This window comes from Penicillium citrinum, assembly GCF_028827155.1.
Source record: "Penicillium citrinum strain IBT 23319 chromosome Unknown utg000002l:1.0-3833315.0:1.0-3834789.0, whole genome shotgun sequence".
Taxonomy (NCBI): Eukaryota; Fungi; Ascomycota; class Eurotiomycetes; order Eurotiales; family Aspergillaceae; genus Penicillium; species Penicillium citrinum.
In genome coordinates, this window is record NW_026622687.1 from 2,625,822 (window position 1) to 2,651,974 (window position 26,153).

Here is a 26,153-nt window from a genome sequence, read left to right on the forward strand (position 1 = left end):
CAAAGAAGGTCAGGAGTGAAAGTCTCAGATCAGAGAAACCATTTCTTCTGCTTTCTATCTTATTGGTCACCTCGTTTCAAAATGTCCCGCTCCATTTGGCCCTCGAGGAGGTTTCCACTTCTTACTTAGGGAGTACAGTTCTACAGGGCAGTCATGACTTGCCCTTGGATATTATACAGGGTCTGCTTGTCACCATAGCAGGGTAGGATCTTTCGCAAAAATCTAGCATGCTACGCTTTTTTCTTTTTCAAATACTAATTCGAAGGCAGAACCAAGAAAAAGCTTCATCTGATGCGATTTTCTGCATACCTATATCTTGCAAGCAGTATCATCAGAGAAAACCGAATGAATTATCCAACCAAAATGCGAGCTGTAAGGGAAAGGCTGGATGTCATGAATAATGACACATTATCCCCCACAAACTCGATTTCCACGCAGAATGCAGAAATGCGAGCTTTAATCGGATGCTTTCTGTTGGACTCATGGTACGTTAAGTAAACCACCCCTCTGATCTTCTGATGTGGTAGTTCTCTTGTTAATGCCATGTCAAGTCACTCTGTTGTATCCCAGCGGACAGCCTCAATACCCTGGTCACCCTTCATAGATTCATGCGCTTCCAAGTTATCACGGGAGGGCGAGTTTCCTACCGACCAGTACTTGATAGGCCAGGTCAGGCTACAACATCTACTTGAGCGAGTCGATCCACTCGTTAGACGAGGATTTGGCGAAGGCCAAGTTATGCCCCAGGATGTAGAAGCCATGATTCGCTCTTTAAAGGGCGAAGCCAACGAGTGCAAAGCACAACTATCGCTTTCGGCAAGTCGTGATGGTAAGCTAGCGCTCTCATTATGCTGTAGGAGACCTGCATCTTAACTCTTCTCTAGTGACAATCGGGTTACAGTCCCACAGTTTCGAGATCCATCTCTACCAAACAACACTTTTCGACGTATTTCCATCTTCAACGGAATCAATTGACCAAACCACGGCTCTTTATCGAATCGACACTCTCTGCCACGGACTCGCAGCCGCGAGACAATTCATCAATTTTTACCATGCTCTGCCTCACGGTATTGAGAAGAACTTTAGTTTCCTCCATTGGATAAGCGCTGGATTCTGCCTTGCAGCCTCATGCAAACTTGCTCTTGCATCATTGGAACCTTCCGTCCGATATCACGAGCAAGTCAATGGTCTCAGAGATACGTTGAACATGCAAGATGAATTACGGAAATTCGTACAACGCATGAACCTTCTAGACAAGGAGTGCAAAGGTGGGAAGTGGGAGCAACATGAGATTTTCTTCTATCAGCATTGGCTGCAGAATCTTTCTGAATGGTTTGAAGGACAATATCGACTTGCGCATTCGGATAGTGCAGGGCCAAATGATAATGGAATGACATTTGCGACTACGGGGATATCTGAGAATAATATTTACGAAGAGACCGATCCTGGATTCTCCTGGTTGGATCTTCATGATGTTACGATTGAAGAGATGTTGAATGCGTGGTTGGGACCTGGAGGACTGCCTACTTATCCGAGAAGATAGGAGGGATTAATCAATCATGACGAGAATGCATATACAAGATGGAGTAAATCCGATAGACAAATACTTTTTTCTTTTTCCCTCGCGGTTCATAAATCTTTTCACTCATATGAAGTTGACAATGGTCTCACTTTAACCTTATAGTATAACCATCAAGTATAAAAACCTCGTAATGTCATCCAGGCGGTGGATCTGATACCCCGCCTAAAATGATATCCCGATGAATCCACGATGAATCATAACTTCATTTTCATTATCTACACCTCCCTAAACAAGAACAAATAACTACTTCCTAGAGTTGCATAAAGATACCCTTCCAGTCCTCTCAAAATGGGAGACCACGTCCTCTTCTTCTACGGTGCATTCCAACTTAAACCCATCAACCAAAAACACAATTCAAGTTAACATGATCAACCACAGGAACCCTGATGGTGCCCCAAATACTGCACCGGGTCATACATGGCCGTTCAGATCCAGAGCCATGGCAAAAAGCTCTATTGAAATTCCAACCTGCCACCTTACACGGCTTCAAACGACATCGCGTCCGAGGGGCAGATTATCCCGGCATCATATCAGTGAAGACATCTGCCGCTGACGTATCAGCCAATGACACTTCCGTACTGGGAACTCTTGTTTCTGGACTTACTGATGGTGATATCTATCGATTAGACATGTTTGAGGGTGAAGATTATACGAAGGAGGATGTTTGTGTTCGGTTATTGCTGGGTGGGGGGAATGCGGAGGGAAATAATTTGCAGAATGTACTCGGTACTGCGAGGACGGAGGATTTGGATGAGGGGGAGGAGCTTAGAGCTGTGACTTATGTGTGGACGGGGGGTAGAGAGGAGCTTGAAGAGGCGGAATGGGATTTTGAATCTTTTAAGAGGGATAAATTGGCGTGGTGGGTTGGTGCGGATGAGGAGCGGTGGAAGACTTTGTGATATTGAGTGATGATCTTTGATTAGGAAGATTGGGAACTATGGCGAGAGGTGATTCATTGAGATAGAATGATAATCAAATGGTATTGTGCTAAAAATGCTTGATCTTAATACTTCCAAATATGAAAAGAATGACGAAGGGACCATAGCCCCTTCTCCAACGCCTCTAGCCCGAACCACCATTCAAAAATGTATGCAAATCAACGGAATCAGAACACCAATCCGAGATTATAGTGCCTAAGGCTGCAAGATAAAAAAAAAACAAAAGAAAAATAGCGGGCTGTTCTAACGAAATTCGACGAAATCAACGTTTCTGTCTCGTACCTCGTGGACTCTTCCGTGCCCTCACAGGGCTTGGAGGAGGCGTTGCTCGAATTTGAATCTCGACTCGAGGACGTTCGATTTTAGCGGATTTGTTGACCTTGGATTGTCCAAGATCATGGTCCACCTTCGATTGCTTATTATCTTGGCTTTTAGCCTTGGCGACACCCTCCTCGACGTTGGATTTCTTTGATTTCGTATTTATAGAGTCAAGGGATTTAGAGGGTTGACTGTCCGGTACCTCCACAACGTCCTCGTCTTTCTTCTTCTCGCGTGGATCTATCTCGTGAGAGTTTCTCAAAGAAGATGGTGGTGAATGTTCACGACTTGCGGTGGCCGGAAGTCTACCATTGGGTACCAATTGAAGTTGGTCTTCCTCGGAGCTGTCGCCTGAGTCACTTTCAGACTCACTTTTATAAGGTTCGGGAGGGGGTTCTGCAGTTGTCTCTTTTGTTGTCTCATTTTCGGCTTTCTTGTTTCCATCAGAAAGCTGTTTGGATTTCTCGGGCGTCCCATCAACCTCTTTCTCGACTTCTGCTTTGCCAGAGGAAGAGGGCCCTAGAAGATACGAAACCGGTTCTTGGTCCACGAGAAGTTGCTGGGTTTCAATCTTGCTACCTTTGACCCATCCCTGTTCTTGGTATAACTGATCGAGGAAATCTCGTAGTCTTTGACGAAGCAGACCTGATCCCAACGGCGGCCAATCCTTTTTCTCGTCCATTTCACGCCGGAGAAGTTTAGTGATAAACTGATGGGGGCCTTGCACGAATTTCTCCAAATATGCTAGTAGGTAGAGACCACAATCCGACCAATTGGGCTGAAGCGGGATTTGTCGTGCACGCATGCCCTTAATATGCTTTGGATCCACCTCCTTCCCTCGCTTGGAAACGGACTCTTCGCATATGTATTCGCGTAGTATCCTGATAGCTGGGGTTCGAGCCTGATCAAGTGAATCAAATGTGATTATTGTGGCTCGGTCAGGACTCAATTTTTGGCCAGCTTTACCCTTCTTCAAGGGTGATGCTTGGGGTGCGGCGGCAGAGTTCGTCTTGGATTCGACTTCCTTCTTGTTAAGCAAGCCTGTGGTGAATTTGAAAGGTGAGGGGCGATGATCATCTTCTGTAGGCCATTCATCGGCGGACGTGAGCTCCGGTGGCTTTTTAGACGTGTGAATTTCATCGGATTGGCTTTCTTCCGGCTGTTGCTGTCCCTTTTCATGCTCCTTCGCGACACGTTCTGCGCTCCTTGCATCCCCAGGGTCATGTTCGAGCAATATGGATGCAAGACGATCCCGCGTAGCTTTTGAAGGCTGGGAGTCTGGAGATCTCGTCGCTCGGTTCCTGTCCAGGTTTGCTTCCGGCTCTGGGGATTCAAGAATTTCATGGACCTCTTTTCCAGGCTGGGTCGAGGATTCCTTAGCGTTGGAGGGAGTCGGGGTGGCCTTATCATCGTCCTTGGCCTCGTTCGGCTTGTCCTCGCCAAGTAACCCCGGTAGATTACAGATGATGGCAAGAAACCAATGCGCGTTATGGTTGATGGGCACAACAACGTACTTGTAGCTGAATAAATCGACGTTACGTGTCCATTTCGCGACACCACTGTAGTTGATCTCCTGCCGACCCTTTGAGACCTTTGTGAGAGTATCATAAAAATAAGAGTTGAAAAAGTAGACCTGCTTTGCAGCTTCTTTGTTCGTCCGTTCTAAATGATCTTGCAAAAAGCGCATATAGAAAGCGATAAGGTTGTCATTGAGAAAATCGTCATCACTTAGTCGGTTACGATCTTCAAGGGTGACTTCAGCCTTTTTCTTCCCGTTTGGAGGGTATACCAATGGCTGCTTCCATTCCTTCCGGAAAGGATCATCTTTGAGCGAGAGATTGCTTGATGCGTCGTCATCATCGCGTTGTTTGATTGATATATCGCTGAGTCGAGTTGATCGTCTGCCCACCGAACGTGTCTGTCTCTCGGATTCGGGTATGGGTTTGAACTTCTTGATTGGTATCTCGATTTCACTCTGGTCATCCTTGTCGTTTGAGGTCGACCATTTCGTTTTAGAACCCTGGACTCCAGTTTTGTCTCCGCTTCTCGATGTAATAGTCATATCCCTTGTTATCTTGGTCAGCGAAGTCGAGGATTGACAGGTCAAGCTGTTTTCGTACCTCTTCTTGGGATTGATTTCCTCCTTTGGTGGATCTTCAGAATCCCCCTGCAGTGAAGAGGACAATTTCTGACGAGTAGACGGGACACGGCATTCCCGTTTCGGTTCAGAAGATACACTCTCAATCAAAGGCATTTTGGACGCCTTTCTGAGTGCGTCCATCTCGCTTTCGTGGTGATTGAAAGCATTGTTCATGTACTCCATCGATCTCTCTTGTATTTTGACATTATTTTCGATCAGAGTAGCAAAGCCATCCTTGTCCGAGATTTTTATGAATTGAATATTCACTTTCTGTATCGAAGAGTTGATGTCCTTGGACAACTTCAAAGTGACTTTGGAGCTGCGTTCGTCCCCGACAACGGCGGTAGTGATGTTGCGCACCAGAATCTTGAAAGAGTCGTCAGACTTGGTAGGATTTCCCAAGAACTCAAGTCTATTCCGGTCTGGTTGGAAGACCAATTTTCCACCTTGCTGCTTCTCAGAACCAATGTGTATAGACCTGACATTGAAAGATTTTGAAGACCCGTGGCTACGCTTTGCCCTCTTAGGGCCTTGTGAAGGAGAGCTCGCAAAATCGGTAGGTCGAATATCACTGGGCGAGCGTTTTCGGCTTGGGGATAGTAACGAATCGCTATTCGTGTTTTGGGGTTTTTGATTGGAGTTCATATACCGCGGTAACTGCTGCGTAGTAACCCCACCTTGCAGCTCATCTGGACTTTCCCGAGAAATCGAACGTCTCCGAGGGACCTTCGATGAAACGGGCGACATGGCTTCATCTTTGGATGAATTTGCTTCGAGGTTAATTGCAGCACGTCTGCTTCGAGCAGCCTCTGAAGTAAATCTCTCGTCCGCGGAATCTTCTGCCGGAACCCGTTGCCATTGAGCTGACTGAGGACTTCGATTACGATAAGATTTGGGCATTTTGACGCTATGCTCGGCGCCCCGAAACTCCTCATGCTGTCGAGGTCTAGTTCCTCTTTCAGCAGTCCTTGAGCTCTGATTAGACCCTAGTGAGGGTTGGGGACGTGAGGATCTCAGAGCGGACCTGTCAGTGGTCAGATCGTGGAATCTTGATTGGTCATTGTTGCATTGTCGCTTTCTCGAACGACTGGCTGGTTCAGGGTCAAGCTGGCTTTTTCCTTGAGCTCGGACTGAACCACTTTCTCGCGAATTCCGGAAAAGATTGTTTGTTGGTTTGAATGCAGCCGAGTCCTGGATATCCATGTCATCAGAACAAATCCCAGGCTGGAGATCAAAAGATGCAAACATACCCCAGGAACAGACCTCTTCCTCGTTTCACCTGGACGGATTTTCACAGCATCTTTATCACTAACCACGGAAAGAATACTATATAAGTAAAAATTCTCACGCTACTATTCCAAATTCTTGAAGTGGGGTTCCCGACATACTGATATCTCGCACCAGGTAACAAGCGGCTCTCTTCTTGGCTTTCATTCTTGGTCTGATTCTTCCTCAACATCTGCGAACTATCACCGGAGCTTGTGGCAGGGGAAATTAGCTTATGCTCGCCGGCATAGCCGCGATGAAAGGGCATATCTACCGTTCACCGTAATCAATGACGGAAGGGGAAGTTGGAGATCGCAATTGTCCACGGGTGCGTGTAGATCCAGGAGGGAAGCCAAAAGTTTTCTCATAACTCTGAGTATTCTGATTAAGAGTTATATTAGTACTGAGCATAGTACGGACTAGATGCGCAGACGAGGCCAAGAAATGATGCTGCTGTTGTCGATGGGAGTGAAAGTCTCTTAATCGAGGTAAATCACGGTTTCAAGTGTGTAGTGAGACAAACGGTCCCGAAAGTCCAAGAGACATACAGCAAAGCCAAAATTTCATGCTGGGGGAGCTTGTTAAGCTAACACACCTGCGAGAGCGCAGCAGTATTGCGCGGAGGGTAGAATAGACGTTCGACTGAAATGCCGTTTTGTGCTTGTGTTTGGTACTCTGACGGTAGAGAGAACTGATTTCCAGAGGGCCGTGCTGTTCTTTCGCGTTGAGACGGACAAGGAGAAGTCTCGCGACTGTGAGCGAGGGAGCGGTCGTCTTGTGAGGAAGATTGGCGGAGTGTTTGTTGGCGATCGTCGGGCTGATGGTGACGCTGGCGACGTGGAGAGAGCTGGGCGAAGATCTTTGAGACACTTTCGAACAGAGGCATTCAGATCATAGCCCAAATTATGACAGGACCATGCGCAGCATCGGTCCCATCCTGAACCAAATGAATTTCTTTGTTTGCTGCGGGGAGACTGAACTTTTGGTGTTGGATGTCTTCGCCGATGCTGCTATCGTCTATCACCGGGCGGTCAGTGGTGGGCGTTCGTTTTGCCGCATTCTTTTTTTATTGTTTTTTTTTTTTTGAGCATTTGAGGAATATCAAATAGGCTGGAAAAGGTAGTGGTAATGCGATGGATTTACGATTAAGTAAAATTGAAATCATACATGGAGGAGATCGTCAAGTATATTGGTGGTGTTGAGAATGGTTAATCAGGAGCCATTCCCCAACTAGCTAGGAGCTAGTACACTGACATCTGCAACATTTGCAGACGCGGGCATTTTTCGCATTGAGAAAAAAAAAAAAGTAGAAATGAAATGATAAAGGAAAAAGAGGAGAAAAGAAATGAAAGATAAAACATCACGCATGAGCTTGAAGGCAATAAAAGGACCAGACATAATGAGTTCACTCAAAACATAAAATCCCAAATCAAACCGCTAAGTTCGCCTCGATGCCCCGCCGTCCCCCAGACCCAAACGCGTCCCAATGAGTAATTGTGCATGATTTCTTTTTTTGTTGAAAAGGTGATTCCTTTTTGAATGGATTTACTGTACAGGGCCCAAGGGCCAAGGTCGAGGATATGTGAGAGTTCATGATAGAGTGACGCCCTTGGCTTTGTCCGAGTCGTCCTGGCCGGTATTGCGTCGTCGTTCGGTTCCTCCAAGGTGGCCACTAGGGTTGGAAGCAGCCGCAGCTGCCTTTTCGTGACGAGCTTGGTCGATGGCGGAGCGTTGGGCAATGCTGTCGTCGTGACTCTTCCAGACGATGTTGGTGTCCAAGGGGAAGGCAAGCAGACGCTTGATTGTTTCCCTATAATCATCTGAATTAGCTCTGCACAGGAATGATCGAAGGAGTTTTAAACCTGCACATACCTGATCTTGATGTTCCGCCCACCGTCAATTCGTGTCCAGACACTCAAGACGTCCTCGCCGCCCCGAACGCTCAATACGGCACCGCAAACTTCATCACCCGCTTCGGCAAACTGATCACCCACCATTGCCAACAACAAATCTTCCCAGTACCGATCAGCCACGCCCTTCTTCAATCGTACAATCCATTTGCCACCCCGCTTGTTGGCCTCGTCCTCCCATACTGGGCGAATGCCCTTCTTGAAGATGTGGTAGTCCGAAACCGTCGGAAGGAGAGAAGGGCGCTTCAAGTGAGAATAAGTGCCCCAGAAACTCTCCACTGACGATATCGAGGCGAGCGGTACCGTGGACTTCTCATAGTCGGAGTACTTGGGTGTGGGAGGACGATACCAGACGATCCAGGTCGACTTCAACGGGTGCTCCCCAGAACTGGATAGGTTGGCGCGAGCCAATTCCTTAGCCTGAAGAGCCTCTTCATGATCTCCCGAAAAGTCCCGCTTCTCTCCTGGCGTCTTCACATCTGTGACACTGCCAGGTGTTTTGGGGGCACCAAACGAGGCAAAAGCACCTGATCCCAGTCCGAAAGCAGATGAAGCATTGGTGGATGGCGAGGAGACTCCCGCGGACATGGGAGATATGGCGTTGAATGGATTCGATCGTCCGTGAGAGCTGTCAGGGCCGAACCGTTTGGATGATCGTGGCAGGTCGACACGGGCACCGTCCTTGCCGTCCGTCCCGGACATGGAAAGGGACAGTTTAGAAGAGCTGCGCAAATTCAAGGTTTTGTCAGCTATGCATAAATCAAAATCAAGTACTCGAGGACCGCAGGCACACTCACTTTGCTCGGCGAGTCCACAAGTTGGCATTATCCATGACGACGGGTTAGACGGCCCGACGAGCGGTCATCCGGGAAGAAAAGAGCGGAAAGAAAAAAGAGATAGAAAAAATAGGCGATACAGCAGTCAAAAACGGCAGGGGTAACTCGAAATGCGCAGATGATAATAAAACAAGTGTGTACTAGTTAAATTCGAAGCGATAGTCGGCGCCCAAAAAAAAGGCGGATTCGAGATGAGAGGGCGGAAGGTCGGTGGAATGAGGTGGCGGGAGGGGTATATCTAGTGTACTTTGCAAGCGACAAGGACGAAAGGGCAAGGCGGAAGTGTGGAATAAAGGATAAAAGAAAAAGAAGAAATGAGTCGTTGAGTTGAATAGAGGAGAGGACGAAGTGTAGAGAGTAAGATGGTAATTGGAGAGGGGGAGGAGGAGGTAAGTGAGGAGTAGTGTAGAGGGGAGGAACTCAAGCCAGGAAGTGGTCAAATGGTGACTTTGGAATGAATGGAGAATTGGAAATTGGAGAGCATCCCAGCTTTGCCTGGCAATCTGCACAATTCCCAATTCGGTTTAGCCTCGGCAACCGCGCCGTCTTTTTTCCAGGCCGCCTTTTTATTTTTCTTTTCCTCTTTCTTCTTTTTCTTTTTCTTTTTTTCTTCTTCCACAAAACCCAAGACCACCAACTCAAATCAACGCCGGTGTTACGCCTTCACTTCTGCTCCGGCGTTTCCGATGTGTGTGTCGAGATCAAACTTCGCATCTAAAACCATCATCACGAGGGCTCTACCAAGCTTCCCATGATACGTTGATGACCTGATTGACGAGACACTTCCTTTTTTCCTCAGTTCAAGTCTACCTTCTTTTAAACTTGTAGGGTACGTCGTGAATAGTTTCAATCCAATATAATATCCGCATTATCTTATTTCTTCCGTCCCTTTCCTTTCCTCTCACTTATTCGACATGATGATATCCTATGAGCTCTCTGGTAATCCGAGGTCCCAACCGCCTCCTTTCTACCGGGCTATCTGGCCTGTGGCTGGTTGGGCGTGAGGTCGATTGGCAAAGTCTGATATAAACAAACCACGCATCACAATGCAATATCTTGATCTCATTCAACCGAATATCAATTGAAGATTGCTGCTAACGAACACCTGCAGTATCTAAGCAGTACCATATTAGCCCAATACGGATGATCAAGTTGCAATGCCGAGATAGTCATACAGACGCCGCAGTTCGTGCCTATCCATGTAGTGGTAGTTACTATTGGCACTGCATAGTACCTACTATACTCGTAGTAGAGCATTTCCAATGATTGAAGGTTTCTATTATACGTACCTAATAATAGGTATTATTCCAATAAATGCAAGTTGCATTACACTAGAAGTTTCAAATCCCGTGAAGACTTTCATTGAATTATTAAAAAAAAATATTTTCTGTCATAACTGTGGGCAATATGTCACAAGATAAGCCCTGATATCTTTCATAGTCAAACTCCTGCATGAGCATAGATGCAAATCATCTCTCTCAGCCAATTCCCTATTGCTTTAAACCAACAAAACTTTAAGAATGCAACTGAATTGAGAAAACTCTTCATCACGGCTAGGTCTCCTGGCGAACGCGCTTAGAGTCTCGATCGCTTGACGGTCCTGACGCCTCAGCTTTGCGCTTTTCCCGGTCCTTTTGACTTTGATGCTCGGCTGCACGTCGGGCCTCCTTTCGTAAGGCCTTGGATTCGAACTCATGCCAGTCCCCTTCCATGTTTTCCAACCTAAATGACCCGTTAGTATCATGGAAAAAAAAAAAGAACGAGTCTCATTGCAGAGGTGAATAGGGATTCTGGAAATACTTACTCGAGAGCTTGCTGCGGAGCAGGTTCTTCAGACATGAAATAGGGATGCTTCAGAACTTCCTCCGCGCTCGGTCGCTTCGTAGGGTCATACCGGAAGATCTGAGAAATGAGATCCAGCGCAGCGGGGGACAAGATCTCACGATACACATCCTCAAAGATTCGCTTTTTACGCTCCGTAGGACGCATCAACTGGAACCAAGGCATCTCGACAAGATCAGGCCAGTCGGCACGGGTAGGGGTACCAAGAGAGTTATAAAGCTTCTCAAGTTGGCTCAATTCACCTCCTTCGCCCGGGAAAACGGCCTTCTTGGTGAACATTTCAATGAAAACACAGGCGGCACTCCAAACATCCACCGCAGGGCCATATCGGGTTTCGCCCAAAAGAAGCTCAGGCGGCCGATACCAAATAGTGATCACACGATTGGTATAATCGAGTGGCCGACTCTTTGAGAAGAAACGAGCTAAGCCAAAGTCCGCGTACTTGAGAAGACCCTGGTTACTGATAAGAATATTGGCGGCCTTGATATCACGGTGGAGAACCCCCCCGGTGATGAAGATAGTTAAGGCCCTCGAACATTTGTTTCGCGAGATCTTTCTTGTGAGCGACGGTGAGTGCGAAGGTGGGGTGGTTAATCAGGCCCGTGAGATCATGCGAAAGATACTCGAAAACCATGAAACACTCGTTTCGTTCCACCATCACTTCCAGTAGACTGACGATATTGTGGTTGCGAAGATGCTGAAGAAGCTTGATTTCGCGCACAGCCGTAACAGGAAACCCGTCCTTCTCGCCCTCCATTCGAATTTTCTTTAAAGCAACTTTACGTTGAGTATAGACGTGAATTCCTTTGAAAACCTTACCGTATGTTCCTGCGCCAATGACTGACTCGTTGCCTGGTTTGCGATAGTACACAGAATCTGCCTGAGCAAACTCTTCTGAAAGCTGAGGACGTGGCTTAGGACGAGTAAGAATCATAGTTTGTTTCGGCGGAAGTTCTCTCGGAAGTTCTGGCGAAGCTTCTTTCCGACGATCTGGTCGAAAATCTAGACGGCGGTCCCCTCTGCCGCGTTCGCGACGTGAGTCAAATCGCTGGTCATCTCTGCGGTCATGGGGTTCTCGATTGGCTCGAAAATCCCTTCGGCCGGTATCACGCCCTCGATCACGTCCTCGATCTCTTCCGCGGTCCCGTCCGCGGTCCCGTCCGCGATCTCTTCCACGATCTCTTCCACGATCTCGCCCGCGGTCTCGGTCGAAGCGATCGAAGCGAGATTCGGGGTTGAACTTGGGCAAAGGTCCATTGGTGAACCGATTGCGTGGAGATGACGCTGGGCCCTGAGGAGCGCGTGGCGGGGGCTCGCGGACCTGCATGCGCTGGGCGAGGTCAGGAACAGGCTTGGGGGCGGGTGCCAGAGTATTTTTTGGTTTGAAAGCAAAACTAATTTTTCCACGGTTCTCGGCCGGGCTTGTAGGTTGCACTTCACGATGAGGCGGAGGCATGTTTCGGGCATCGTCGCTTTCAGGTGGTGGCTGGGTCTGGTCACCTTCCCTTGAGAATGCCCGCGGCGGGGGTCGGAAATGAGCATCATTATCCATGGCCATTGGAGATAGAGGATCGGTGACAGATGGAGGTCGGGTTGAGGGTGTATGAGATCCATGGCTATGCATCATTCTAGGGCTCTCGTGCCCACCAGGACCACGTGCTGTCCATTGCGAATTGTTGAAATGACTCTTTCCTCCCCTGTGGGAAGCCCCAATGTCGTGTGAAGACGGACCTGAACCTGAGAAGCGACGATCGGGGCCTTGGTTGCTGTGGTTTCCGCGGGGACTCGAATGCTTGCTATGATAATTTGACCCGCCATGATGATATTGCGAAGAGTGATTTTGCGTGCCATCATACGCATCGTGTCGGTGATCGAACGAATCACCTTGAGAACCATTTTGCGAGTAATAATTATCTTGTTGGTGGGAGGTTGTGGGACTAGACGTGGACATGAGGTTAGATTTGGAGGTGTAAAGATGAGCATATGAGGAGCGAGAAGGATGTAAACTTACTTATAACTGGAATATTCAGGCTGGTCACCCCAACCCCCTCGCCCACTGCGATACGGGGAGCGAGGTGGAGGTGAGCCCCGGTGAGAGCTCGTTGGCGTTGTAAAATGTGGTGATCTAGAATATTGCCTTGAAGCCAAATGCTGTTTAGATAGCTGTTGGTGCTGCTTGCGCATATCTGACCCTCGTATTCCGTGAGGCGGGAGTGCATCTTGTATGTGAGAACGTCCATTTCCAGAGCCGCCTATTGCAGGGCCTTGGGGGGAAGGTGATCGGCCCGAGCTATCAAATCCCAATTTGTTGGATCGATTTGCGTTCATCGCTTCTTCAGGACGTATATTGAAAGGAGATGCCGAGCCCCTTGATCTTGAAGAGCGCGCAGAGTCCCGGGAGCGGGATCGAGAACGATATCTCGAGTCTCGTTCACTATAATCAATACTGAGAGATGGGGAACGTCGACCAGGCGATGGATGTGGCCCTCTTTCTCTAACTGGGGATTTTGGGTAACCGTGTGCTGGGATGTCAGAACGACGACGGTCCCTTCCTCGGCGGTCCCGACCTCGACGCGGGGATCGTCCTCTAGGAGCACCACGCCCTCGGCCACGACCTCGGAAAGGGGGACTCCGGTCACGCCTATCACTATGCTTGCTATATGAAGAGCGTCGATTGGAAAAGGATGTACGAGGACCGCGGGGTGATGGACTGCGAGTCCTTTGACGTTTTGATGGTGGTCCAAATGGTGACTCGGCTCGTCGAGGTCCTTGATTATCTCTCTCTAAAGATCCAGATGGATGAGCATCCCAGTCACTGGACGATGGTGGTCGTGTATTGTTTGAATGACGAGAAACGTGAAATCCAGGGGAAGCGCCAGGAGAGCCACGCGGTGGAGAGCGTTGAGAGGCAAACCCGCCGGAGTCGTGAGATGAATCAGGCTCAAAGCGGGAAGCGCGCGGGGGAGGCGACCGTCTGGGATAGTCATAGCGACGGTCATTTCCACGCGAATGACGCCCTCGGTCACGATATCGACCGCGGCCTCGATTTTGGTTTGGTCCTCGACCTCTGCGCCTGTCCCTATCACGATCACGAGGATCGCGATCTGGGTCGGCGTTCCACTGCTCTTTTAGCACCGGACTCCTACGGGACCCAGCCATAGGCACGTCACCAGCAGCATCTGGTTTTCGCTCTTATGAATGAAGGTGTTCACTGGCGCAATCCGATGAAAAGTAGCGAAACGCAGTAAGTGGAGCCAATTCTCGTGTCCGCGTTTCTCTGAGGCGGAAGTGGGAAAAGTCGGAGGTGATGTTTTTCCGGGATGTTCTCTGGGCTTGGGGGGTGAGTAAGGGACAGGGATATGTTGGGGTTCACGCACCGAGTTTACTAAGGAGGAATATATTCCAAGATCAATCAAGAAAAAGACAAGAAAAATTTTACTGTCCTCCAGCTCGTTTCATCAAGGGGTACCAACGAGCGAGGATGGTTCATCCATCAAGGGTTGGGGGATGAACGGATGTGGCTCTACAAAGGAATTCGGCTTGATCTCCCACTTGCCATGGACTGGGCCCATCTTTTGACTTCAAATTTTCAAGCAGCATAGAAGTTTGCTCGCAGTGACTCCGAAAAGATAATTGGAGCTGGGAGGTATGCCCATGATTTGTGCTGCGGAGGTCGCATCATCTCTCTGGTCCAGCCGGGCCAAGGTTTTCTTTCTTTCCGCTGCGTATCTCACCCGCCTGAGCACAGGTTCATTAAGATGTGTGGCCCACGGACTCATCTATCTACGTATTGAATAAGAGCCAGGTGGTGCATTTTGTTCCAGGTGGCCACACTCGCTGGAAACGTCCAAGTCTTGTGCCCCAATAGGAATGAGAATGATTCACCCCTATGTGCTGCTTTTATAGTGAGTAGCGACGCACGCCAGAAGGGAAAAGCGCTTTCACAGTGATCGATCAAAGGGCCTTTTTCCATTCCGTAGGCTGTTCCTCAACCGAGTCTCTTTTGTACAGCTGTTGCTGCTTTTGTGTCTGATGTCTGGTGACTTCCCGCGGGAGATCTTCATGCCTCATGGCGGTATTCGCCATTTGAAGGCAACGGCCACTGCATAGGATGAAGAGGCTGGATAGGGGATTTACAGCAGAGAGAAGATGGGTGGCCCAAGTATATCTGCAAGACAGAGACCAGATCACAGCTAAATAGGGTGGGACAGATTGACGGACATCCTTTCAATCTCACGATCGGTGCTAGTTGATACTTTCAACTCCCACGCCAATTAATATCTTGAAGCCCAGAGAGCCTGCGCTCTGTGAAATGGCAATTGCCAGTGACGTCAATAGCAGCTAACTATCTTTTCCGTGATCAAATTCGAAGTCCAAGGTCTCCTGAGTATATCTCAAAATGCGGATTATGATTTGTCGATTTGATGTCAACGGGATTCATCCAGCCCCGCATCTCAGCCTCCAAGTCATTCTCGCACTAAGGCGCGTTGAAGTCTTGAGATCAGTCGCACACTATAGATTGCAGCTGCAATATAGTCAGAGCCACGAACCAAGACGTCAACTCGTCACCGCAGACGACAAAGAGTCGCGGTGGTCCAACCGCCGGGTACCATGGTACCAAAAGTGATCGGAGCGAGAAAGGAGATGCGAAGTAGAAAACAAATATCGCTTGAACTATTTCGAACCGGCTGATGATCAAGTTAGGTAGTACGATGAGCATATAACCAGCAGTCCAAGGCAGATGAGGAAATGATGCTGGATAGCACGTCAGTTTGAGGAAGTGGGAGGTGGAAGGGGCCGCACGTGATGAAACTCCCGCTATGTCGGAGTCGGGATTACTTTTATTCCGGCTGGACATACACCTACGAAAATACTAAGAACTACAGCACCTAATATATACATAGAACAGAATCTTATTCAATTGTTTAATTTATGAGCAATGAAGTAACTCACTACAATGGCAATGGACGAGATTCGGGGTCGCCTAAGTAGGTATCTAGGTAAATACCCAATTATCTGACCAGAAAACTGGAATACTATTCCTATATATCAATATAAAGGATTCCAATCCAGGTTGCTCTTTGGGATTGCCCGGCTACCTAGCCCAGCCAGGATTTGAGACTCTTGTGAAGAGTCTAAAATCCAGAGGACTGAGCTTTCTTAACTTCGAACTGACTTCAAGATATCTCACTGGCCACTGGAAGCCCAAAATCAACGCCAGTTAGCTTCTGACATTGCTGTAAACACCCTGGCTGAAATTATTGGGCGCAACATGATTGCATGGAATTCCCGAGTTACTTTCTCCGATAATATTGGCACACTGGAATACTTCATGCTGCAAAGTAGTTCCATATGCTGGCAAGCCCTTTGTCTGATTAACACTACGCAAAACCACGTTCTCAAACGAAATGTTCGGACAAGGATGTAGTTCGGAACAATAAATCGATGAGGCAATGTTATACCTCGAGGTTCCATGGATATTGGCCCAAGTCACATCCTCAATCTGCATCTTAGATGTATTGCAGTACTTGTTGCTGGCCTCGGTGTAAATGCACTGGGAAATTTGAATTGGCAAACCCACGTTCTCCATCTCAAAGTTTCGGAACGTGATGTTTTTAATTAAGCCTCGGCCGCCGCCTCCAGCATCACCATTCGTGTTATCATTATCAGATACTCCTTGCCAGGTTTTGATATATGCACCGTCCATGCAGTTTATACATTTGACATCCTCGAATGTGATGTTAATATCATAGTCAGGCATATCAGGATATTGGCCCACAGAGCCGATGGTTATGCCATTACCGCTGTGACAGGTGACATTTCTGACCAGCAAGTTGGTAGTATTTCCTTTGGCCGCAATACAATCATCTCCATTAGTTATAAAGGCATTTTCGACAAGCAAAATATCACTATTCCATGAATCATATCCATCGGTATTAGTTGTGTCCCACTGATTGTCACTTGTCGCATTGACAAAGAAATTGGTGATAGAGACATTTTTGCTCTGCCAAACAAATGTCGCCCAGAACTGTGGCTGGAGAATGGTCAAATTGTCTGCCAAAAGATTTGTAGAATTAAAGAAAGTGATACTGATCGGACGCCCTGGCTGATTGGCACCATTCCGATTTTCCGTATACCACGCTTGTCCATTTCCATTATACCAGCCTCCCTCACCGCGGAGAGTGACATTGGTACCTCCAAATAGCCATGCAGTAGACTGATTCTGCAAAACAACAGAATATGAATGGGATCTCCAGTAGGATATATCGTCGGAGAAACGAAGCTCGCCACGGAGTAAAACATCACAGTTCACGAGATTTGTGGTATTCAGAACGGAATTGATATTGAAGGTATGGCTTGAGAAGATGACACTTCCATCATTTCCACACTGATCGAAGGCCTGATGAATCGAAGGGGCGTCGTCGACGGGATCTCCATTATGATTTAGTGATTCGGGGTAGAGTGTGCAGGTGGAATTCTCATTAACCACATAAGAGACCACGGCCGTAGCCCAGGATAGAAGAAGCCACGCTTTCATGATGGGATGAAATTGCAGTAAGGATATAAGTTTACCTTGAATCAAAGAAAGAATAAACGATATTTCTCTTTCTAAATAAATTGATGTTGTGTCAAGGCTAGCAACAAGTTTATACTTGCGAGACAAGTACTCAGGGATAACCATACGGGTCATTAATTGTCCAGGGTGGCATCCAAATCGCCCTACTAGTGTATATCCGAATGTCTGTGCTCTGGGGGAGTGTGTTACATCGCTTTCAGAAGATTTGACCTTTACAATTGCCGACATGATTCTTTATATATGAATAATGCACGGTTATTGAGCCCACCTCTCTTCAGATGCCGATTCCTCGCTCAGGCCTTGATATCTAACGTACATCTAAACGACGTGTTGCTGATCGACATACTTCTCCCGCGGGGAAAAGCTGCGACCTGGAGATCGCCCGATATTTTTCCTGCAGTGGAACGGGTATATTGGAAGGTATTAGTCCGATTTGGAGAGTACGTCTGGAACATGAAAGCTTGGTGGTCAATGCTAATCTAGTATCTGAGGTCCAAACGCCTCTGACCAGCCCTTCAGGTCCCGACAATACCACGATATTAATCATGCTCAACAAAGAGCCGCGGGGCCTGCCTGTCATTACCAGTAGAACTAAGTCAATACTAGACCTCTTTGAACTATGACTCTATTGAGAATACGGCTCGCAGATATGGCTTTGCGAGAAATTTTGAGTGGCATGAAGTGGCTGAAAGCTTGATATTTCATAAAAATAAGTTGTTGACGAACATTTTTTAAACCATCCCTTCATCATCCTCCTACTTCCATAATAATATCGGAAATTGAGATCACATCACCCGCATACGGTTTATTCCACCCGAGAATCCCCCGTGGGCATTCATGACTGATCACTACCCTCTCTTCCACCCACTTCTCCTTCGAAAAGAGACCCCAAATCCTCAGATTCATTGTCACCTTCGAGCTCAGTCTCATCAGGATCTACCATAGTCACATCACTTCCTTGTAAAGTATCAGAGCTGTCCTGTAGCGATCCAGGAGCGGTAGCGAGGCCCGACAAGTTGCGATAGCTTTCAGAGTAAAAGCGAGCCACCTCCGCTTGCTCCTCTGACGAAGCCTGAAATTGTGACCTAAGCGAGTCTCGAATATGTTTAGGAAGACGTCGAAGTTTTCCAATGTATCGTGGACGATCAGGTCCATGACGTGCAAGTCCATTCTCAGTCGTCACGATTGTTTTCATTGGTTGTTGATTCATATAATCGGGTGGTTTATTTCGCATCATTGGAAGGACATCTTTTGGATGAATACCTGCGACAAGTTGTTGTTGGATCATGAAGCGCTCGAGAGCGAAATCAGTCTGTATCTCTTCCTCCTCACAAGCGTCTCTCTCCAACGAGTCAAGAAACTCCGATACCCCCTGCGATGAAGCCTCGCTACATTCGCCATCAGCTGGACTTGCGTCGAAGAACATCATGTCAAATATGTTTGGAGGTGTTGCTGTTCCCTTTAATATTCCCAGCCTTGCATCGCTGGAAGTCAAAATTGGGGTTCTGGAATCGAGGGTTGTTTCGATGGGTGTATTTCCGGTACTCTGGCTAATCGGGTCGATGCTGAAATTTCCCTGTATTCCCGAGGCAAGGGCGTCAATGGAGGACATAGTTGTAAAACGAGGGATAGTCGCACGGTGATGACTTGGACTCAGGTGTCTCGATGCCTTGAGGTATGAGTTGACGGAGGTAAGATTCTTGATATGAGAATTGAGTCTTTCGAGATCAGTTGGCTTGAGATCGGATTGCGAGAGGTTTCCCATGGGAAGGAACGAGGCTCCAGGGGTTTCCGTGCTTTATTAAAGATATGATGAGTACTAACTTTTGGTCAGAACTGAATGGCCTGGGACTACCTTGGATGAGACATCATGGCGACTTGGATCTTCAAGTTAATCGTTGAATCAGTATGTTGTCCTGAGAAACTATCTTTTTATTGAGATGGCGAGACTGGTGTTGATCTTTCTCAGGTAAAGGTGATATTGACCAGGTTTTTAGAGTGAATGACTGCCACTAGGAGAACGAGACGATTCAGGGCACCGGGAATATGGAGAGTGTATCTCAGAGTGAGACAATTTGCCGGCGTTGTTCTTGGTGAAAAGGCTCTCTGATGTGACAGAAATGAGTCCAGGTCGAACCTGGAATTGGTAAGAACTCCAGGTGTAGTTTCAGCTTGACTATTGTGTAAGAAACAGACGAAAGTAGTGACTGGAATTAATCTGTGCACGTGGTGAATGTGGCAATACTCCTGCCTTTTGAAGCCCTAAAAGGAAGCCCTCGCGGGGAACAGTGAATGAACTCTTATTGACGTGCTATTAGATATTGAAAGCAAAATTAAAACTAGGCTTCCACTCGGAATGGGTGAATAGGCGCATTGATAGGAGATTCCGACAGCTTAGATGGTGAAATATTAAAGTGACATATGCTTATATTGTCTGGTAAATCATTCAGGTAGTGTGTTTCCCATTAGTATTTAAGAGGCCATAGGAGACGAGTGCATATTTTTGCAAAGATTGATACAAGTTCTTGGTATTGATGTTCGGTATATAGGGTTGAGACATATACAGACAAGGCTAACCAGCCTGTCATCAGAGTGTTGAGAGTACAGAGAAGGAGAAACATTAGGTGTTGAAACAGCATCGCCGGCGCTGCGAAGAGGGTTAGAGTCCGCCAAAGTCAGACTCCAGAAAATTGCCGCAGTAACCAAAAAATCCCGTGCGGGGGTGTTTGTCTAAAAAGGATCATGAAATGAAGTAGTTTTCGACTCCAACATGAGAAAGGGACAGTAAATAATTTCGTTCCAGTCTCCTCGGTTGTTGAGAGCGATCGGAGAAGTGTAGAGATTATCAAACACAGCCAAAGAATGAGACCTAGGCATTGCAAGCCAAGGTTATATGCAAAGAAATCCGGAAAGAACAGAAGAAAAAACCTCATAAAGATCCGTGTGTGGCAGCCCTCGGATCTCTTCAATAAGAAAAAAATTATACAAACCTGTTGAAAGGTCGTCGCCGAAACTCCGAAACCCGTAATTGTGAAACAAGCAAGATGCTCAGGGATAAATGATGTGAAAAAAAGAGCGGATAGAAGAAAAACCTCTACCTCCGGTGGAGGAGAGTCAGGAACTCTTCTCTGGTCTTGGCGCTGGATCGCATACATCCAAGCATGCAGCTAGTAGTAGTAGTGCTGCTGGTCTTCTGCACACCGCGCATAACCATGCAAAGGTGAGACGATTCCATGACGACACCGACACCACGAGGCTTCAGGACTTCAGAGATGGCAAGAGCAACTTGTTTAGTCAAGCGCTCTTGGACTTGCAGTCGGCGGGAGAACATCTCAGCCAAACGGGCCAGCTTGGAAAGACCAAGCACACGACGATCTGGGATGTATCCAATATGCATCTGCGCAGCTGATCAGTATTTCCCGTGAAGGAGTATATGTAGTGCAACCCACCTTTCCAGTAAAGGGAACCATATGATGTTCACACAGAGAGAAAACCTCAATGTCCTTCACGATGACCAATTCATCGTGATCTTCGTGGAAAACGGCACCATTGACCAGATCCCGAACATTCTCCTCGTAGCCCTTGGTGAAATATAGCATTGCCTTGGCATAACGTTCCGGGGTTTCTAGGAGACCCTCTCGCTCTGGATCCTCACCGACACACTCAAGAATTGTTCGTACGGCGCCTGCAAGCTTTTTGACTCGCGCCTCATTCTCCTCCGGGGTCGACTCCAACCGCTGTCGTGTTCCGGGGCCTGGAATAGATGGTATTAGTCAAGAAGTTCTTAACCAATCAATTGAAAGGTTATGCTTACAGGGCCAGCTAAGACCATCGAAATCAATTGGCGGGGCCATTGTGTACGGGCTTGCTGGACGACTACCCGTCGCAGGAGGTGTTAACGGACCACCTTCGTCCCGGGGGTCGCGGGGAGGGTCATTTAGACTAATCCGTCCACTGTAAAACTGTGAGTCGATGATACACGAAACAGGGTATCAATGATATCAATATGCATACCGCAAAGACAGCGCGCCATGGTGAGTTGCAGTATCGCTAGCACTGGCGGTGGAATCACCCGCGGGGGCGGGGCCAGCAGGAGTTGACTCAGAATTCTCCTCTTCGGTGGTTTCAAATCCAACTGGGACACGAGGAGCAAAGGAGGATCGAATGGATGAATTCAAGCTTTCCCGCTCACGGGCATCGCGAGCGCGAGTCCCACTACCTGGGGACGAAGACGATTGTAATGGGGAGCCGCCGTTCAGCATGTGGGACGGGATTGCCGAAGGCTTTGATGGGGGAGAACCAGAACCCATAATGGCTGGGCAGAAGATTCAAACACACAAAGAGTATTGCGGATTGAATAGGAAGCTTGATATAGGTTATAAGAAAATCAGAAATGCATTCATGTCAGCACCAGAATGACTCTACTTTTTTCTGGCGCAATTGTAATCCGAAAATCACACGACGCTAAGCCCCTTTTGCAACATCACCCCTCAATTTTCCCGTCACCGCCTTCTGTTTTAAGTCGTCGCCCGCGGAGGTCGTTGCCACTGCGAAGATCTTCAACGGCCATTGTGTCGGGCATTTCAGGAAATATACATCCTATAGTTGATTTATTATTGATTCCATCACCAATTGCATATTTGCGTCTACTGAATCACGCCTCAATGCCAATTTAGGCTTCTTGTTACGAGCTCTCCTTTTCAGGGATGCTCTTACCGTTTTAGTTTAAAATTCCCATCGGACCGTTTCCGAGCGAAACATCTACAGTGCACGATATATCAATGTACCATTCCCGGAGCTACCAAATTGGAGGTGGTACTCTTAGCAGATCTACGGGGCTCCATACGGGGAATGGCCAAACTGGAAGTAGTCGATTGGAGACCAAATTTGTCGAATTCTATATCAACCCCTGCACCGCAAAGCTTTGAGCAACCGATATGATTAGGTTGAATCCCAGGCAAGGCTCGATTGGACCGAGGGAGAAAAGAAGGGAAGAATATTGAGAAACCCGTCCATCTTATCTAGCACCCGTTTCTTTTTTATTCACAAGACGGTTCGCGTCAAAGTCCCATCTTAATATGTAACCCGACGGCAATAACCAAATCTCAATCCCCAAACTTTGGGCATTGGAACGCTTTCATGTTCCATCACTGAATTAGTTACCCTCTGCGCCTTGCGCATGGCATTTCTCCTCGCAATAGTATGTCATCTGTAGAGCTTAGCCGTGGCTCCTCAGGAATCTCAAGTTACTTGGAACTCACCTCGTCGCCGCCAATATGCCAACCATCGGAATGGCAGTAGTTGCCGTCCTAAGTCAAGTCAGCTAGGCCATACTACATAATAATCATCATAACAATTTGAACTGAGAAAGAACATACAAAAGTACAATCAGGGCACTGATCCCACTGATTATTACCCGTGTTACGTTGTTTGTAAAGGTCGCAGGCACACTTGGTTTCATCTGGTAGGATCTCATAGTCCTTTGACCATGAGTAGCTAGGACTGAACGGAGTACCTCCAATTTGGGAATATTTCCTGCCAGTCACACAGACTGCCACATTATGCAACTTTGCAAGGGCACTAAATGCAAGTTGAAAACATTAGCGCTTCGCCCATTTCAAGTCAATGTATAAGATAGAAGGGTATGCTTGCCATCCAGCGAGAATAGAGAAAGCAAATACTCCAGTGAGCTGCATGGTAAAGCTTCAAGGCTTGAACTTGAAGAATTATTTTTTTGATTGATTGAAAAATAATTCAGGCATAAGACAATGGATTTCAAGTGACCCTTTATAGTTTTCGGTGTCTTCATATATATTTGACGAAATATCCGACTAAATTGAGTGAAATGCGCCTCGGTACTTTGTACTGATAATATGATTCGAGAATCACTAGAACGTGGTGAACCCACTTGTCTAAAGATTTTCACTCGTCCCAGTATAATGGATTGAATTTGACGCATCCTAGACCGTTTCATGTTCAAATCGGATTTTAACTTTTGGTTTCTAGGATTGTCTGATCTGTAGCTGCGGATGCTGTCGATCCGGTGATATTTCGGGGGAATTCCTGCCTCGTCGCAGTTCCGGACCCTTGGTAAATTGGCAAAATTGGGAGTTGAAGATCTGTTGTCTATCAAAGTATCAAGTAGAGCCACAAATGAGACAATGTATCTCTTTAATTTCTTAAAGTTCGTTCAGGATTCAGATCGACGGATAGGATGTCTATTGGGATGGGGATAGTATCAATCTAAGTTTCGCCAAGAGAGAACGACAATCAAGATGTTGCAACAAGCGGATACAAACGCAAAATGGGAAATAATCCTGTTAGGAACTGATAAAGAAGCTTGATTCTACGACTCAATGCTAACATTTAATGAGATTCGGAAAGTGCCGTAATACTACTAGTATACTACCTATAACTATAGTATGATCCATACTGCAGAGCCGCTGGCACTATTAAACTAGCGCAGTAGCTAGTTCCTGAAATTGAAGTACAAGATCCCTAGGCTGAGACTTCCTAGAGTAGCAAGTAGGGCGATGAAAAATCTTCGCAAGCTAGTGTTCTCGTAGCTCTCCTCCATCATAAAGATGTCCACGCTTTCATCCTCTCCGTGAACTCTAATAGGCTCGGTACCCACGAGATGACAGCCAAGGTGCTCATAGAGAGATTGGTCCATGGGACTAGCTATCACAGTCCACATCCAGCCTCTTTTAGATGCAAAGCTCCGACCCCAATTGCATAATCTGGTTGCAGCTCCACGCCGACGAAAATCCGGGGGTGTGATGAGCCATTCTAAATGAATTTGATTTTCCCCATATTGTGCAAAGTATTTCTCAAATGCATAGCCCATAGTCGAAGCATATGCCCTCATGTGACTAGGATTAGCATCATGGCGTTTGTCAATCCCCAAATCTGGAAATCACTGTCAGGTCTTTCTATGCTTGACATATTCTTCTGAATGGAATGGATTGCCGCATCAATGCAGTACTAGAACATACCACCACCTCTTGACTCGATCTTAACTGCTATATCCCATACATTCGGTAGAAGTGGCCATATGTTCATACATACAGCGGAGATAATAACCACAGTTGCTGCCAGGAAAGGTACCGCTGTATTGTTCTTTCGTAAGAATTTTCCGAACAAGACAGAGACATGACTGAACTCACAAAAAGAAGTATGCATGGCATCTTTGAATGAATTGAGTATCGCATTCCGAGGGCGGCTAGCTAGCTCCCTTATGGTTTGTAAATCTCGCATGGCGTCGGTTAGAAACTACAAGTATTAGCAACTGCGTTCAAGTATGGGGATTTGAATACCTTACCTTCTCAATAGTCTCCGAATTACCAAGGCTCGATCGAACATTTGACTTTGAAAGTACTCGTATGATCGTAGATACTATTGCCATTCCCAAACCTGCGCCGAATGTTTCTATCACACAGAATAATGCTAGAGTTGGTGACCTCCCTTTCGTAATGTTAGTACGGAAGATAGTGCTCGAGCGAGGCAAAGTCTGCTTACATCGCTTTTCTACGCTCGAAATATGGCATAGAGGAGGCAACTTTGGCAAAATCTGGCCGCAAATCCAAAAACAAATAGGAAAGGCGAAGACGTTGCAGATCACTTATTAACAATTCTATCTCGACGGGACTGGACCATTCCAGGAAATTGTCTCCAAGCGTCAGAGATATAATAGGAACGGCTACTGCTAAAACGAGCAGCATCCAGCCGACAATATCCACGCCGGGGGGAATCTGAATCACCACATTTCAGCAACATGGATTCTGAGAACTCCGGGTATGAACTCAATCTCGCAAACGAGATATACAGGACGACGAATCCAATGGCGGCAAATATGAACTCCAAGTAGAACACGCTGGCCCCATATTAGTTTAATGCATAAAAATTCTAATATTTGAACATACGAATGCCAGGTGTATTTGGCAGAGATCCAACCACATACAGGGCCAGCAGCCATGCTGGTACCCATCTCAAGACATAACACAAAACTCTCCCAAAGAGCCAACTGCTTTATGCCAACAATTTCTACTTACATTAGCGAATCAAGTAGCATTGACGGGCGCATGGAATGCTTACCATTGATGACAATCATTGAAAACAAGCTTATCCCGGAGTTGCCTAGCCCAATAATGAATCGGGAGGCGAGGAGTTGCCAGTAGGATGTGCTGATTCCACTAGAATGTACGACAGGGAATTAGCCAGTTGGGTGGGGATCAAGGCCTCATCATTTATAAGACGAGGAACAGAACTGGTAACTTACGACAGGCCTGTTCCAACAGCAAAGAAAAAGTATGCCACCAACATGGCCCGTCTTATTCTAAAGAGTCTGAGAAGATGGGTATGCTGCAAATGTGTTAGCCATCAACCTTGCTGATGCAGAAAGTGAATTCAAAGTAGTCTGACCAGTGGTATGAAAAGGGCTGAGCAGATAGATGCTTTTACATGCATCCATGTCGCATCTTTGTAGTGGTTCAGCTCCGATGCTGTGTCAATTACGGATCAGTACATATTCTTAATATAAACACATCCTAATTCTACACAACCCACCTATGCGCACATAGTTATTTGAGAGGAAAGCAATATCGAATGCCTTGCCAAATAACCTAAACAAAGAGTTACTAACTGGGTAGCCATTGGTAAGTTGCAAAACACATACCCAGTCAAAAGAGCAGGCCCCAGAATAACGAGGAGCTTAGGTGGGGTGAATGAGCCCATTCAAGGATGAC

The 26,153-nt window shown here is 47.0% G+C and overlaps 11 protein-coding genes across 11 annotated transcripts; 2 read left to right on the forward strand and 9 right to left on the reverse strand.

Moving 5' to 3' along the window:
• Positions 1-738: 738 nt before the first annotated feature.
• On the forward strand, positions 739-1,543 carry N7469_002804 (uncharacterized protein; the record flags this gene model as incomplete). The annotated part of the gene is made up of 2 exons (XM_056641724.1): positions 739-829; positions 885-1,543. The coding sequence occupies 2 exons, from the start codon at positions 739-741 to the stop codon at positions 1,541-1,543; spliced, it is 750 nt and encodes a 249-aa protein (XP_056504218.1).
• A 327-nt stretch (positions 1,544-1,870) lies between these two features.
• On the forward strand, positions 1,871-2,481 carry N7469_002805 (gamma-glutamylcyclotransferase family protein; the record flags this gene model as incomplete). Its single annotated transcript, XM_056641725.1, has 2 exons — positions 1,871-1,898; positions 1,961-2,481. 2 exons carry the CDS (start codon positions 1,871-1,873, stop codon positions 2,479-2,481), a joined length of 549 nt encoding a protein of 182 aa, XP_056504219.1.
• Positions 2,482-2,782: 301 nt separating this feature from the next.
• On the reverse strand, positions 2,783-6,512 carry N7469_002806 (uncharacterized protein; the record flags this gene model as incomplete). The annotated part of the gene is made up of 3 exons (XM_056641726.1): positions 2,783-6,202; positions 6,229-6,304; positions 6,367-6,512. 3 exons carry the CDS (start codon positions 6,510-6,512, stop codon positions 2,783-2,785), a joined length of 3,642 nt encoding a protein of 1,213 aa, XP_056504220.1.
• A 2-nt stretch (positions 6,513-6,514) lies between these two features.
• Positions 6,515-7,130, reverse strand: N7469_002807 (uncharacterized protein; the record flags this gene model as incomplete). Its single annotated transcript, XM_056641727.1, has 2 exons — positions 6,515-6,625; positions 6,840-7,130. The coding sequence occupies 2 exons, from the start codon at positions 7,128-7,130 to the stop codon at positions 6,515-6,517; spliced, it is 402 nt and encodes a 133-aa protein (XP_056504221.1).
• Positions 7,131-7,834: 704 nt separating this feature from the next.
• On the reverse strand, positions 7,835-8,986 carry N7469_002808 (eukaryotic translation initiation factor 4E; the record flags this gene model as incomplete). The annotated part of the gene is made up of 3 exons (XM_056641728.1): positions 7,835-8,054; positions 8,117-8,878; positions 8,952-8,986. The coding sequence occupies 3 exons, from the start codon at positions 8,984-8,986 to the stop codon at positions 7,835-7,837; spliced, it is 1,017 nt and encodes a 338-aa protein (XP_056504222.1).
• Positions 8,987-10,543: 1,557 nt separating this feature from the next.
• N7469_002809 (putative protein kinase) lies at positions 10,544-12,390 on the reverse strand (the record flags this gene model as incomplete). Its single annotated transcript, XM_056641729.1, has 3 exons — positions 10,544-10,712; positions 10,795-11,292; positions 11,369-12,390. 3 exons carry the CDS (start codon positions 12,388-12,390, stop codon positions 10,544-10,546), a joined length of 1,689 nt encoding a protein of 562 aa, XP_056504223.1.
• Positions 12,391-13,156: 766 nt separating this feature from the next.
• Positions 13,157-14,011, reverse strand: N7469_002810 (uncharacterized protein; the record flags this gene model as incomplete). Its single annotated transcript, XM_056641730.1, has 3 exons — positions 13,157-13,615; positions 13,682-13,952; positions 13,998-14,011. 3 exons carry the CDS (start codon positions 14,009-14,011, stop codon positions 13,157-13,159), a joined length of 744 nt encoding a protein of 247 aa, XP_056504224.1.
• A 2,042-nt stretch (positions 14,012-16,053) lies between these two features.
• Positions 16,054-17,370, reverse strand: N7469_002811 (exo-polygalacturonase; the record flags this gene model as incomplete). The annotated part of the gene is made up of 1 exon (XM_056641731.1): positions 16,054-17,370. The coding sequence occupies one exon, from the start codon at positions 17,368-17,370 to the stop codon at positions 16,054-16,056; it is 1,317 nt and encodes a 438-aa protein (XP_056504225.1).
• Positions 17,371-18,244: 874 nt separating this feature from the next.
• Positions 18,245-19,174, reverse strand: N7469_002812 (uncharacterized protein; the record flags this gene model as incomplete). Its single annotated transcript, XM_056641732.1, has 1 exon — positions 18,245-19,174. The coding sequence occupies one exon, from the start codon at positions 19,172-19,174 to the stop codon at positions 18,245-18,247; it is 930 nt and encodes a 309-aa protein (XP_056504226.1).
• A 1,329-nt stretch (positions 19,175-20,503) lies between these two features.
• Positions 20,504-21,719, reverse strand: N7469_002813 (GTP cyclohydrolase I; the record flags this gene model as incomplete). The annotated part of the gene is made up of 4 exons (XM_056641733.1): positions 20,504-20,806; positions 20,859-21,163; positions 21,224-21,363; positions 21,424-21,719. The coding sequence occupies 4 exons, from the start codon at positions 21,717-21,719 to the stop codon at positions 20,504-20,506; spliced, it is 1,044 nt and encodes a 347-aa protein (XP_056504227.1).
• Positions 21,720-24,674: 2,955 nt separating this feature from the next.
• Positions 24,675-26,142, reverse strand: N7469_002814 (major facilitator superfamily domain-containing protein; the record flags this gene model as incomplete). The annotated part of the gene is made up of 10 exons (XM_056641734.1): positions 24,675-24,681; positions 24,754-24,873; positions 24,928-25,111; positions 25,170-25,282; positions 25,332-25,452; positions 25,504-25,601; positions 25,688-25,770; positions 25,831-25,910; positions 25,975-26,030; positions 26,084-26,142. 10 exons carry the CDS (start codon positions 26,140-26,142, stop codon positions 24,675-24,677), a joined length of 921 nt encoding a protein of 306 aa, XP_056504228.1.
• Positions 26,143-26,153: the final 11 nt, after the last annotated feature.